The 13180-nt window shown below is 42.3% G+C and overlaps 1 protein-coding gene across 2 annotated transcripts in view; it reads right to left on the reverse strand.

Moving 5' to 3' along the window:
• Positions 1 to 13180, reverse strand: part of LOC137429296 (sodium/glucose cotransporter 4) — a 90397-nt gene that overhangs the window by 9002 nt on the left and 68215 nt on the right. For both annotated transcript variants that reach the window (XM_068119262.2, XM_068119264.2), the window contains 2 exons: positions 3159 to 3309; positions 2107 to 2275 (listed from right to left, as the gene is read on the reverse strand). In XM_068119262.2, the coding sequence (XP_067975363.2) occupies positions 2107 to 2275; positions 3159 to 3309 (320 nt within the window). The remainder of the gene's footprint in view (positions 1 to 2106; positions 2276 to 3158; positions 3310 to 13180) is intronic.

Below are 13180 nucleotides of genomic sequence, written 5' to 3' on the forward strand. Positions count from 1 at the left end.
AATATCGAAAAATCTGGTAGGAATATCAAAAAATCTGGTAGGAATATCAAAAAATCTGGTAGGAATATCAAAAAATCTGTTAGGAATATCAAAAAATCTGTTAGGAACATCAAAAAATCTGTTAGGAACATCAAAAAATATATAAGGAATATCAAGAACATGTTAACAATATCAAAAAATCTGGTAGGAATATCAAAAAATCTGTTAGGAATATCAAAAAATCTGGTAGGAATATCAAAATATCTGTTAGGAATATCAAAAAATCTGTTAGGAATTTCAAAAAAAATCTTAGGAATATCAAAAAATCTGGTAGAAATATCAAAAAATCTGTTAGGAATATCAAAAAATCTGTTAGGATTATTTTAAAAATCTGTTAGGATTATTTTTTTAAATGTTAGGAATATCGAAAAATCTGGTAGGAATATCAAAAAATCTGGTAGGAATGTCAAAAAATCTGTTAGGAACATCAAAATATATATAAGGAATATCAAGAACATCTGTTAGCAATATCAAAAAATCTGTCAGGAATATCAAAAAATCGGTTGAGAACCCATATCTCAATACTCCCACGTAATGAGGGTAGTGCTAATTATAAAGCTAAACCCAAGCTGGGAATTTGGTGCCTGATACCAACACATAATGCTAAACTGGATATTATTTTCTTAAGATATTCTGGAATTCTTAATGCCAAGAACATTAATGTAGATAGACGTGCTTTGAGATTCCCCATGCTGGTATGAGTTTCTGTATCATATAAACCAAAGGGTATCGTTGTATCATTTGTGGTACTAAATATATGAACAAACAAAGTTGGCCTGGTTTTTTTTTTGGAATACCCTGTATAATATATACAGGGAGTGGGACATCTTGCCCCACCTTTCTTGACACGGGTATCTTTCCATACTGTACCTTACTTTCCTGTCATGTGTCACATCAACTGATGTCCCCATGCATGAGCATGATTACATTCCCATTTTATTGCATTGTTATGAGGCACAAAATCAATAATCAGGATTCCTTTCATAATCTGAGAAAACCAATGTCATGTTCGTGCTGGCTGAGGGTCGGGTGTACATTTTTTTTAGGTGGTGGCAATTCTTTGTTCAGATTACAATTGGACTTCAGGAACCACTAATGAACCCATGTTTCATCACTAGTTATCAAACTGGTGATAAAATTTGCTGAGTCTGGTTGAACAGTTTGAGAATCTCGCAGCCATGATGCCAGCCATTGCTTTCGATTACTTCAACGTCCACCAGGTACTGAGACTTCTGGTTCCCCATCTTGTTGAGATCTTGGACATGTCCAAGTGTTGTGGAATGGTGGTAAAAATGTTGTCTTGAGAAATACTAATCTATATGGATATTTGTACGATCCTCCATGATTAATACCACAGCCTGGGCTAGTTTGTGAGGTCACAACTGCCCACTGTCCTGATCTGGGGTCATCTTCAAGGGACTTGTATCGATGTTTAAAATAAGCTGCCAATTTGGCTACTTGTTGAGAACATGAAAGTGCACCTAAGCCATACATCACTATCATGTGTATGTAGATTATTTTTGAGTGGCACCTTCTTTGCACATAATTTGATGACACGTCGATGCTCAATAATTGTAAGATCCATAAATGTATACAACAACAACAACATGCATTTTAAGGCCATTTTCCCTGCTAGAGCGGGGGTTAGCCTTGCGGTCCCCATGACAATCTTCTCCATTTTGCCCTATTTTCTGCATCTCTCCTTGTTAACCCCCTTGCCCGCATTTCTTCTTCCACCATCTTTAGCCAAGTCTTCCACCATTCTTTAGCCAAGATCCATAAATGTATGATGTAGCCAATTCAGGATTCTACTCTGAAGCAAAATTGTCAGAAAAGTAAAAGCAATGGCATAGAACAAGAAAACATGTATGTTTATAAAAAGCTTAAAACAGTGATTCTAGGGTGCCAATAAGAACATGCCATAAGTTATTTCAGCTTCCCATGGAGTGGGATGTCCTATCATATCATATACAATAATATTTAGCCAATATTAATGCTTGTGAAACATACCAATTACGCTCTGTTATTTCTTTTATCAGACGAGTTTGTAATTTTGCAGAAACTGACCGATTCACTGAGCTTGGGCCAGAAGACCGACAAGATGAAGAGTGCTGTCACCGGAGGTGCCAGATAGCTGGCGATTGACTGCATGTAGTCAAACAACTGGCCGCTGTTTGCCTCCTGTATCATGGGGATCCAAGCAATGCTCACAGTCACCAGAATGAGCACAAACAACCTAATGGGATAGAGAAATGTTGTGAGGTGATATTGAAGTGCATGATGGCCAAGCTCACCAAGGCAAACATACTCCATATGTATGTTTCTCCACCCGTCATTGGATGATGGATGGTGAGAGTCATTGCTTTTGACGAATCTCTTCCCTTTGTTGGCGTGCTTACTAAGCGTTGTGCAATGGCTGTATAGGTAAAAATGGGCGATGAGCAGGTGAGCTGGTGCAAATGAAGGGAAAAACCTGCACAGAGAAGCGATTAAAGTGATAGAGGTGTGTGCTATCCCTCACCCACTCTCTATTTCTATGGGCATTGTTGGTTGCAGGTGCAGTAAATGCAATGTGCAATCTGATGCACATAGGCGCAGCAGACTTGCCAGGTTGCCGGTATGATCTTGACCTACAGGTGTGATTTGATATCCGAGTGTCCTTCTCATAGCCTTACCCTAAAAAGGCTGCCCCCACAAGGCAGTGGGGATCCATTACCCTGGACAAGGGGCTCATACCAGGTACAGTCAGCAGGAGCCAGCTGAGCCCGGGACTCGCATAGGGCAGGTATTTCATCCCCTGAGGTAGCTGAAAAACAGCTACCCTACTACCTAAACCCCCATCATTAGAGCTGAGGGGAGATGAGTTTGACAAGTAAGGAGGGCACAATGGCTCAGCAGATTTATTAATTTATTTATTTATACACAGGTTGGACCACTGAATGAAGAGACCAAAATTTATTGAGGGATTTGAGCAGCAAAAGGCAAATGTATGCCGGACAACCAAGTTCATGTTCCTCTCCAACAATTTGTATTGAATATTGCACTAACTGAGCCACCACCATGATTGCTGAATACACTCAGTTCTATATCGTCAGTTAAAATTGACTTTGCCCCGCTACCTGCCAACAAGCAGTAGTTCTCGAGCAGATGCATGTGGACGGATTTGCCGCCACAAGTCCAAAGAAACGATTGTGCTGCTGCTGTTGAAGACTGAAGTGAGTGAGGACATGAGCGCTGCTATCATAACAGCCACCATTAATCCACGCATACCTGCAGAGAGTGGCATGAGGGTCAGCGTGTCAGGTAATGGCACACCAGTGTACAGTACTAGGGTAGTGGTTTTCAATAATCATCAATAGTACCTTTACTGATAATAGTTCACATGTTGGCATCCATGGGGAGGAGGAAATGCCTCTTTAGGAAATGCCTCGCTGAGTGCGGTGGAAAAGCGGCGCCATTGTTGTGCTATCGCTGGCATCCAGAGTACCCGAAGAAGCGACAGCACTTCCTCCAAGCTCAGTCAGTGGCTGTTGGTCTCATCTAACAGTCCTGTGCTGTGTCTCGTATGTTCATATATGCCAATGTGCATGGGTGGCAGCTCCCTTATGAGCCTTAGATCATATATAAAATAAATAAGAAATGGTCCTTCAAGTAAACTCAATACAGTATATTAAGTTGTTCAATAGGTCCAAAGTATGTTTTTATGGTACATTTCACACTAACTGTTGCACATACATTTTATGATGTACAGTACTGTCCACCTAAAACTTTATCCAACTTTATGCCGTCTGGCTGACGTTGGACCAATGTTGATAAATAGACGTCGTTTTTACCACATGTTGACGTTGAACAAACGTCGGAAGAACCTCTTGCGACTCTTCCAACATTTGCCAATGCTGGGTCAATGCCAGTGTTCTAGCTGGGCAGGCTCTCCACCCAATATTCACGCCTTTGCTATTCTTTTCTTCCATTTGTGAAACTGCACTGGAGGGTAGGAGACTGCAATCCTCCCTTTCAGGGCTTGAAGCAAGAGGTAGTGCACCACCATCTCATGTTATTCCCTATCCCTACCTGTGATCTATTCTACCCCCATTCACCCTACTTGCAGGTTACTGTGTTTTCTCCCCTTATCTCTCTTCTTTGTCCTGTTAATTATTTCCCTTGCTTGTTAAGTCCAACTGTCAGTACATTGCCATTTACCCTCTATCTCCTCGCTCTGCCATGAGCTGAGATTTTGTATGCAAAAATAATAAGGGCAAAAAAATTCTCCTCAGCTTTTGAGACTATCTCACCATCTGACACACAATTTCTGTACTCAGTCCTGATCACCAAACTATCCATCAGTAACATTTAGGTCCTCTCCTTGACTAGCTGTCAAGATTTATTTCATCGTTACTAAGTGTGTTGGTATATGGAAGGCATTATTCTCCTACTTAACCCCTGGAGACTCGTGTCTACATAGACCTCTTAGGTTCACATAAAAAACCTGTCTGCATCCATGGAAGTTTCTCCTGACAGGCAAATGGAAAATCTAGAAAGCCTTTTCTTATTGTTTAATGTTGGTAACTCGTACATTTTTGCTCTGTGCATTCAAAAATATTGGAATGGAAATCTTCCTGTTTACTTCTGCATTCAGTCTCAATCAAAGGAACAGACTTTGAAGCTCATTGGGCTTATCGTTACCAAATCCCCAACCTGGCCTCCAGAGGCAGTCAAGACATTGGAAAGCTCCAAAGAGCCAATTATTTCCTTGGCTATTCTCAACTCATAACCATGTAAAACATTTTGCAGTGCCAGGATATAGCTCCGCTCTACTAAGTCTGTGCTGCTGTGTCATACCCTACCTCCTCAAAACAGTGCAGTCTAATGATCTCAGACTCATTGGTATCACTTGGCAGTAAGTTTAGACACAGAACCTTTTCTTTCTTTCTCTCTCTCATTCTCTCTCTCTCTCTCTCTCTCTCTCTCTCTTTTTCTCTCTCTTTCTTTCTTTCTTTCTTTCTTTCTCACCCTCTCTCTGTCTGTCTGTCTGTCTCTCTCTCTCTGTGTGTATGTCTGTCTCTCTCTCTCTCTCTCTCTGTGTATGTCTGTCTCTCTCTCTCTCTCTCTCTCTGTGTGTGTCTGTCTCTCTCTCTCTGTGTGTGTGTCTGTCTCTCTCTCTCCCTCTCTCTCTCTGTGTGTGTCTGTCTCTATATCTCTATATATCTCTATATATATCTCTATCTCTATCTCTCTCTCTCTCTCTCTCTCTCTCTCTCTCTCTCTCTCTCTCTCTCTCTCTCTCTCTCTCTCTCTCTCTCTCTCTCCCTCTCTCTCTCTGTGTGTGTCTGTCTCTATATCTCTATATATCTCTATATATATCTCTATCTCTATCTCTCTCTCTCTCTCTCTCTCTCTCTCTCTCTCTCTCTCTCTCTCTCTCTCTCTCTCTCTCTCTCTCTCTCTCTCTCTCTCTCTCTCTCTCTCTCCTCCCACTTTGAACAGCTGCCGCTCGCTTAGCACGCACGTGCGAGCGCCAGGTCTGTTGCTCAGTCACTGTTGGTACATGCTGTCTCTTGTTGCTTTTTTTCCTTCTTCCTACCTTTTGGCTCTTTCTGCTGTCCGGGTGTCGGTGTCCCTTTCTATCGTCTTGTCTACTGAGCGAGAGAGGGAGAGACAGCGCGGCTAAAGTTAGCCACTTTAGGTGGTTAACGGAATTTATTTATTTATTTATTTCCCAGTTATTGTTGTTGGTTTCATTTATTTAGGCTTTATAAACCTTAGTATCATTTTATTGGTTATTTTCGTTTCGTTACTTCAAATGGCTAGCAAGAATAGTCGAAGTAATGCCGGTCGTGACGCCGATGAGGTGTTAACAGATGAACACGGCATGTGTTTTGTCCCACCGGAAGATGTCTCGCTGGAGGAGACGCTCCTCGCAATCGGAGGATTGATCGGTTGTGAGAACATTCGGGCAGCGTCCCGAATGCACCACAAGGTGGTTGTTTTCGTTTCACGTGTCCGTTTCGCGCGCATCGTCGTGCAGAACGGACTCATCTTGGGTAATGACCAGATGTTTTTTTTTTGTTTTTTTTTTGTATACAAGATCGAGGCTCGTGAAAGAGCTAACACTAATCACACAAAAAGTCAAACCGAAACAACAAAAACACAAAATAAGGGGAGCGGTACGATGGGGAAGGACACAAACACAACATTTGAGCGCAGGGACATCGAGCGAACTGTGGGAGGGAGAGGGCTTGGGGGGAGGTGGGAGAGGTATAAAACATATGAATACTGCAAGGACTTCCAGGAAAGAAGTTGGAATTTCAAAAAAAGTGTATCTGGGGTGAATTAGTGGGGGTAGAAAAGATCAAGGTTTTGGATGGGGGAAGATAAGAGATGGTGGTGAACAGCTGTTTTAAAGACCTGGAGGGAGGAGTGGGATTGAAGGGAGTGGGGGAGTTTGTTCCAGAGGTGGGAGAAAAGGGGAATGAAAGAGTGAAGGTGAGCAGAGAGCCTAGATTTTGGCAGTTTAACCATAAGAGGGTTGCTGGCAGATCTTGTGCGACCTGTAGGAATATTTGTTCCGGTTTCGCCATGGAACACTCCGGCCTCGAAGGTAATATTATCAAACGTTCTACCGACGCTGTCTAATGAGGAAATTCTTCAGAAGCTCGGTCAGTACGGTACTGTGGTGTCGAAAATTATCAAAGCCTCCATTCGCACCACAGACGGGAAGCTTAAGCATATCGAAACGTTTAGACGGTTCTGTTATGTTGTTTTGAAGGATGGTTTGACGCATTTGAATGTCTCTCTCGTGTTTAAGTCGTCAAAACGTGAGCACAGGATTTTTGCGGCAACGGAGAGGTTGATTTGTTACGGGTGTGGTGCACATGGACACACTCGGCAGTATTGTCCTGATGGGGAGAAAACGTATGCCTCAGCAGCCGGACCAGCCCCACCCGTGACCATTACGGAAGATTCTATAGATGATTCGCCTTCAGTGCGGGAATCTACATCGGACCATCAAGGTATGGCTAAGAGTGGTGCTGGTAAAACCCATACGGATGTGCTTCGTGTAAGCGATGAGTCATCCAGTACAGCTGGCCATCGTGCAACCGATGAGTCAGCAAATGTAAGGGAGAAGCCTCTACCTGTAGAGGGAATGATTTGTGAGGAGCAGCAGATTGTAGATGCGGCGTCTCGGAAAAATTTGAAACGGTCACTTATAGGTACTAGGAATGAGGATAAAGGTGGTAAAGTGTTGGTGGTGCAGACAGGAAGCAGTTTAAACGATTCAGATAGTCCTTCACATGAAGGTCAGCAAGGTGGTGAAACTATGGCTGACATGATACCACCTGCTCAGGATGAAGGGGAATTTTTTCCTGAAGGTCGTAATCAAACCTGCGGAACCGAACAACCTACTGATGACCATATCAATTCCAATGGGGAATGTAAAATACCCATTACCGCTAATAACGACTCCTCCCTCCCCATTACAATGATGCATGAGGATAAAGAGGATGAAGAACCTACGTTAGATGGGGAAGGAACAGGTGTTTCTGTGCAGGTTCAGGAGGAACTCACAACTAGCGTCACGAAGGGAATTCTAACTACCGAGACACTGATCGGCCATGAGGAGCCAGTGGCAATGGTTGACAGGGCTCCCCGCCCTCAGGAGGAAGAACAGCCTTTTGGAATCCCAAAAGAAAATATTGTTAGATTTTTGAAGGAAACTTTCAGACAGCATGTACGAATTAAGGATCATTTTCCTCATATTCAGGCCTTCCTTGCAGCCACAAAACCTTTGCTGCAAAGAAGCGATCATGTGGAAATCTCCGAACCTGAGTTTCAGCGGCTGCGGAAAGCCGTCACGAAGGCAAATAAGGAATTAAATGAGGGAGAGGACTTTATCCCCCAGAAGAATCAACTATGGAACTAAATGTTGTATCCTTAAATATAAATGGGGGTCGTGCCCCCTTACAGAGGGTGCAAACCATTCAAGCGGTTGGGAAAGAAAAGGCTGACATTATTCTCTTGCAAGAAACCCATGTTACTAGTGCTCAAGTAGCTGATTGGGGGAACTTTTTAAGGGGCAATGGTGGCTAAGTGGGTTCCATACACCTCGAGCCGGTGTTGCCATTTGCCTAATTCATAAGATTTGTGCTCAACAGGTTTCATTTAAAGGAATCTATAAAGGGCATTTGATCTCCATAGAATTTCTTTACAAAACCTAAAAGATTATAGTAGTGAATGTTTATGCACCGTGTGACCCAATGGAGAGGAAAATTTTCTTTTCCACTCTATGGGATTTTGTAAAAACTCTGGACACAACAGCTTTTATTTGTATTGTGGGAGAATTTAATTGCACAATTTGTCCGTCGATTAATAGGAATGGTCATGAGCCTCATGTTGCCTCATGAGCCTCAGAGGACACCATCAACATCTTTAGGTTTAAGGATGTGTGGAGATCACAACACCCACTCTCACGCTGTTACACATGGTGTAGATACAATGATGGTATTATGTCAATGGCAAGGCTGGACAGATTTTATGTAAACAAGCCAATGCTGAATGTGGTGTCTGCCTCCAAAATTTTAACAACTGGATTCATAGACCACAGTTTAATCTCGATGTCCATTAAGTTACCCTTTCCACCGGGTGGTAGTGCTTACTGGTCTTTGAATACTCGTCTCTTACATGACAAGAAATTTAATGATGCCTTTCGCGTCGTGTGGGCGAAAATTAGCTCCTCCAGACCTGAGTATGATAGTCTCCAGCTGTGGTGGGACATTGCAAAGTCCCAAATTAAGAACTTCTGTCAACAGTATAGTGTATACACCACTAAAATTCAATCAATATCAATCGATCAGTTAAAATCTGAAATTGTATCCTTAGAACAGAATATTGACGAGGTTGGGAGAGGTGCACGTGACCACTGACCAACTAATATGGGCAAAGAAAGCAGTGCTGGCGGAAACAGTACGGCAACGGGTGATGGGTGCCTTGGTCCGAATGCGAATGAGCTATTTAACTCTGGACATGCCAAACAAAGAATTCTTTAAGTTAGAGTCTTCCCTCAAAGGGTCACAACAAATTCATACTTTACTCACTCCAAATGGGTCCCTGGTGACCTCCCAGCAGGCGATCAGGTGTACTCTGAAAGGGTTTTATTCTAACTTGTATTCTCCTCAGAACGTGGACAATGAGGTGATACGAGAGTTAATTGCTGGGCTTCCGAGTGTCGAGGAGGACGAGCGATGCATGCTTGACTCCCCAATTTTGGCTGAGGAACTTGAAGCAGCTGTGCGGAGCCTGAAAGACGGGAAAGCTTTTGGAATAGATGGCCTGCCCGCAGAATTCTATAAGACCTTCTGGGCCCTTGTGGGACCTGACATACTCGATGTATTCGATGAAAGCATACGTGTCGGAGAACTTCCAATGTCTTGTAGACGAGCAGTCGTTTGTTTGCTGCCAAAATCTGGGAATCTTCAACTGGTTGATAACTGGCGACCTGTCTCCTTATTGAGTGTTGATTACAAAATTCTCTCTAAAGTACTTGCTAATCGTATGAAGACTGTGATCAGTTCAGTTATACACCCGGACCAGACCTACTGTGTGCCTGGAAAATCTATTTATGATAAATTTTTTTGGTAAGAGATGTTATTTCATGCAATAATTTCCTGTGTGATGATTTTGGATTGCTGTTTCTTGATCAAACTAAGGCCTTCGATCATGTTGACGACAAGTACATTTTTCTGTTCTGAAAGGAATGGGGTTTGGTGAAACTTTCATCTCTTATGTGAAACTCCTGTATACTAATACTCAATGTATGATAAAAATCAACAATAGGTTATGTTCTCCCTTTCCTTTCCAACGGGGTATTCGCCAAGGTTGCCCCCTCTCCGGGTTTTTTAATATAGTCGCCCTTGAACCACTCCTTCGGTCTATTAGACAACAAATACCTCAGGGAATGAGAAGTATAGAAGGAGCAGAATTTGTGCAGACGGCTTATGCTGATGATGTCTGTGTTTTGATTAGAAGCTCCAATGATGTCTCTGCTTTACAGCGTTGTATGCGAGATTTCTCTGCAGCCTCTTCCGGTGGGATCAATTGGAATAAAAGTACAGCATTATGGTGTGGCAAAGGCAATCTCTCTTGTGTATCACCACCCTCACTCCCACACAACCTGGTCTGGAGAACGGATGGGGTTAAATAATATCTTGGAGTGCATATTGGTAATCATGAAACAGAAATGAAAAATTGGGAAGGAGTGCTGGAACAAATTATGCACAGATTGAAAGCATGGGAAGAACTGCTGAGGTCCATCTCTTATAGAGGTCGTACTCTTGCCATAAACAATCTGGTTGCAACAAAATTATGGCACAGAATTATTGCTTTACAGCCATCAAACCAACTAATTATGGCGACTCAGCAAATGCTGGTAAACTTATTTTGGAGTGGTTACCATTGGCTGAGGCTTGAGACTTTGTACTACCCCCGGAAGGAAGGTGGCCAGGGCATTGTTGATATCTCTCACCGGGTTGTGGCTTTTCGGCTGCAGTCTCTGCAGAGACTACTGTTCGCGCTGCCCTGGTGGCCTTTTGCGTTTTTTCTGTTACAACAGGCTGGTAAACTGAGATATGATCGGCAGCTTCTTTTGATAGACCTCGAGCATATAAATTTTGCCTCTTCTCCGAGATTCTATCAGAGTTTATTGGATACTTGGAGAAGGTTTGACGTCCACCACTTGCTTGAGGGCTATAATTGTCGAATGTTCCTTCAAGAATCCCTTTTCTTCAATAATTTTTTTCCTGGTATCCCTCATAGCCATGCCCTGATAAAAAAATTATCCATAGAGGGATTAACAAAGTATGTGATCTGAGAGATTCATCTGGAGTTAAGTGGAAACCTGCTGGGTTGGTGGCAACCTCAGTTGGATCTCGATCTGTCCGACTTGTAGACCAAGTTGTACGTATAGTCATTAGGAAATTTAGACAGCTAAACATCGGCTGGGAAGGTGTTGGCAACATTGAGGATTTTCGGTTAAGTTTCCTTGAAATCAAAGTGCACCTTTCTTCTTCTCTCCAGCCGGAGATTGAACATACCCCTCCTTTTCATCTTGTAACTAAGATTGGAATCCGTGATCTCTCTCGACAAAACAAGAATGTACCCCTCTCTGCGAGAACACGAGTAGCTTTGTGGTCAGAGCGGTTAGGGTCGGGGTCTCCCTCTACTCCCCTTTGGCCTCACATGTACACCTTACCAATACATGGTGTGTTAGCGGATATACAATGGAGGTTAGCACACTGGGCGCTCCCCTCCAATATTTTTGTTCACCGTATTAACAGCTCGCTGCCGGAAACTTGTCCTTTCTGTGATCAGAAGGAGGATTTGTTTCATGCTTATTTACAGTGTCGTAGACTGACATCGCTTTTTTTTTTCCTTGAATATCTTTCACCAACTGTCCTTTCCTTTCAATATGCATATGTTTATATTTGGTGTGTCTTTCAGGCCCACATGTAGAGACGTGGGTGTTCTTCTCAATTTTTTTGGTTGCTGTTGCAAAATATGCAATATATAAATCTCGGAAAATTAAAATAGATAACGGCTATGGCTCTGATGCTATTTCTATTTTTAAAGGGTTTGTCTCAACATGACTGAAGCTAGAATTTGATTTCTTCTTCAGTAATGGAAACGTCCAACGTTTTGAGAGAAAGTGGTGTATTGGCAATGTTTTGTGTTCAGTCGATGATTTAAAAGTGATAATTATTTTATAATTCCTGATTGATTTGATTTTTTTTTCTTTGGAACTGATTGCTTGCACATATGTTTTTTCCTGTGTCCTTGAATACAATAAAAGGGATTCAAATTTTCTCTCTGTCTCTGTCTCTGTGTCTCTCTGTGTCTCTCTGTGTCTCTCTGTGTCTCTCTGTGTGTCTCTGTGTGTCTCTCTCCGTCTCTCTCTGTCTCTCTCTGTCTCTCTCTGTCTTTCTCTGTCTCTCTCTGTCTCTGTCTCTCTTTCACCACATGCAGGTTGGTAGCCTCAGTTTATCCATTGTCATACAATCTTAGCCCTCCTGACTTCTCTTCCACCTACCCCATCCCAGCTGCACCAAGTTGCAAGTGTTCATCCAATCAACCATTTCTTGTTATTCTCCCAAGTCTCAGATTTTTGTTCATTAAATTTTCTCCTCTTTTTCTCTTTTGTAGATTCATCTCGATGAGTTTGTGCTGAACATTTGTTCTTTCCGTTAGTCCTTTATGGTAACTTCACAATGCCATGGCATGCTGTCTCTCATACCTATCCATGAGCATTGCTATTCTCACTAGCCAGGCTCCACTGACTATCTGTTCATTTATATAATCACTTTGATTGTTGAGTCACTCCAGATGCTTCTTGGCTGCCTTTTCGACAACACATGATTGTTTTGTTCACTTCCATCTTCTGGCATTTTAACTCTCCCATAAACCTCAAACTATTTATAAAAAGAAGGAAGAAGAGGAGGAACAATCATCTTCAGATATCTTCAGAAATTATAATCATCATCAGATAGGCAAATTGGTACGGAACTTACTTGAAGCATTTTCAGGAGCATGTGGAACTTCATAGGATCAAAGACCATACAATACTTGTGAGAGGAAGCATCCCTTATAAAATCTAAAGAAACTTAATAAACAACAGAGCCTTTGTAAAGTTTATAGAAATTTTAGGTGACATGTCAGTTGCGGTGTGCAAAATGCGGTCTTAATCTCTCCACTTGCAATGATAAATATGAGTTTTTCTTTTCTGCTAACAGTGAAACTAAGGTAAATTTCCTGGTTGTGAAGTTAGATTTGATAAATCCCACTTTATTACATTGCCTAAAATATTCAGGTGGACAGGTGAAGTACCAACCGAGAATGAAGGTGTGGAGGTTGAAAGAGGTGACAGTAAGGGAGGCATTAAAAGAGAGGCTGAGTAGGGTCGAGGATGATGTGGTTGAGCTTGAAAGTGGTTGGATGTCAATGAAAGCTAGTCTGTTGGGAGCCGTTGGTGAGGTATGTGGATGGACAAAAGGACCACCGAGGCACTCGGAAACATGGTGGTGGGATGATGAAGTTGGAAAGAGGATTGATGAGAAGAGGAAGAAGTTCAAGGAGTGGCAGAAGGTGAAGGGTA

This window comes from Myxine glutinosa, chromosome 1, assembly GCF_964187855.1.
Source record: "Myxine glutinosa chromosome 1, kmMyxGlut1.1, whole genome shotgun sequence".
Classification (NCBI taxonomy): domain Eukaryota; kingdom Metazoa; phylum Chordata; class Myxini; order Myxiniformes; family Myxinidae; genus Myxine; species Myxine glutinosa.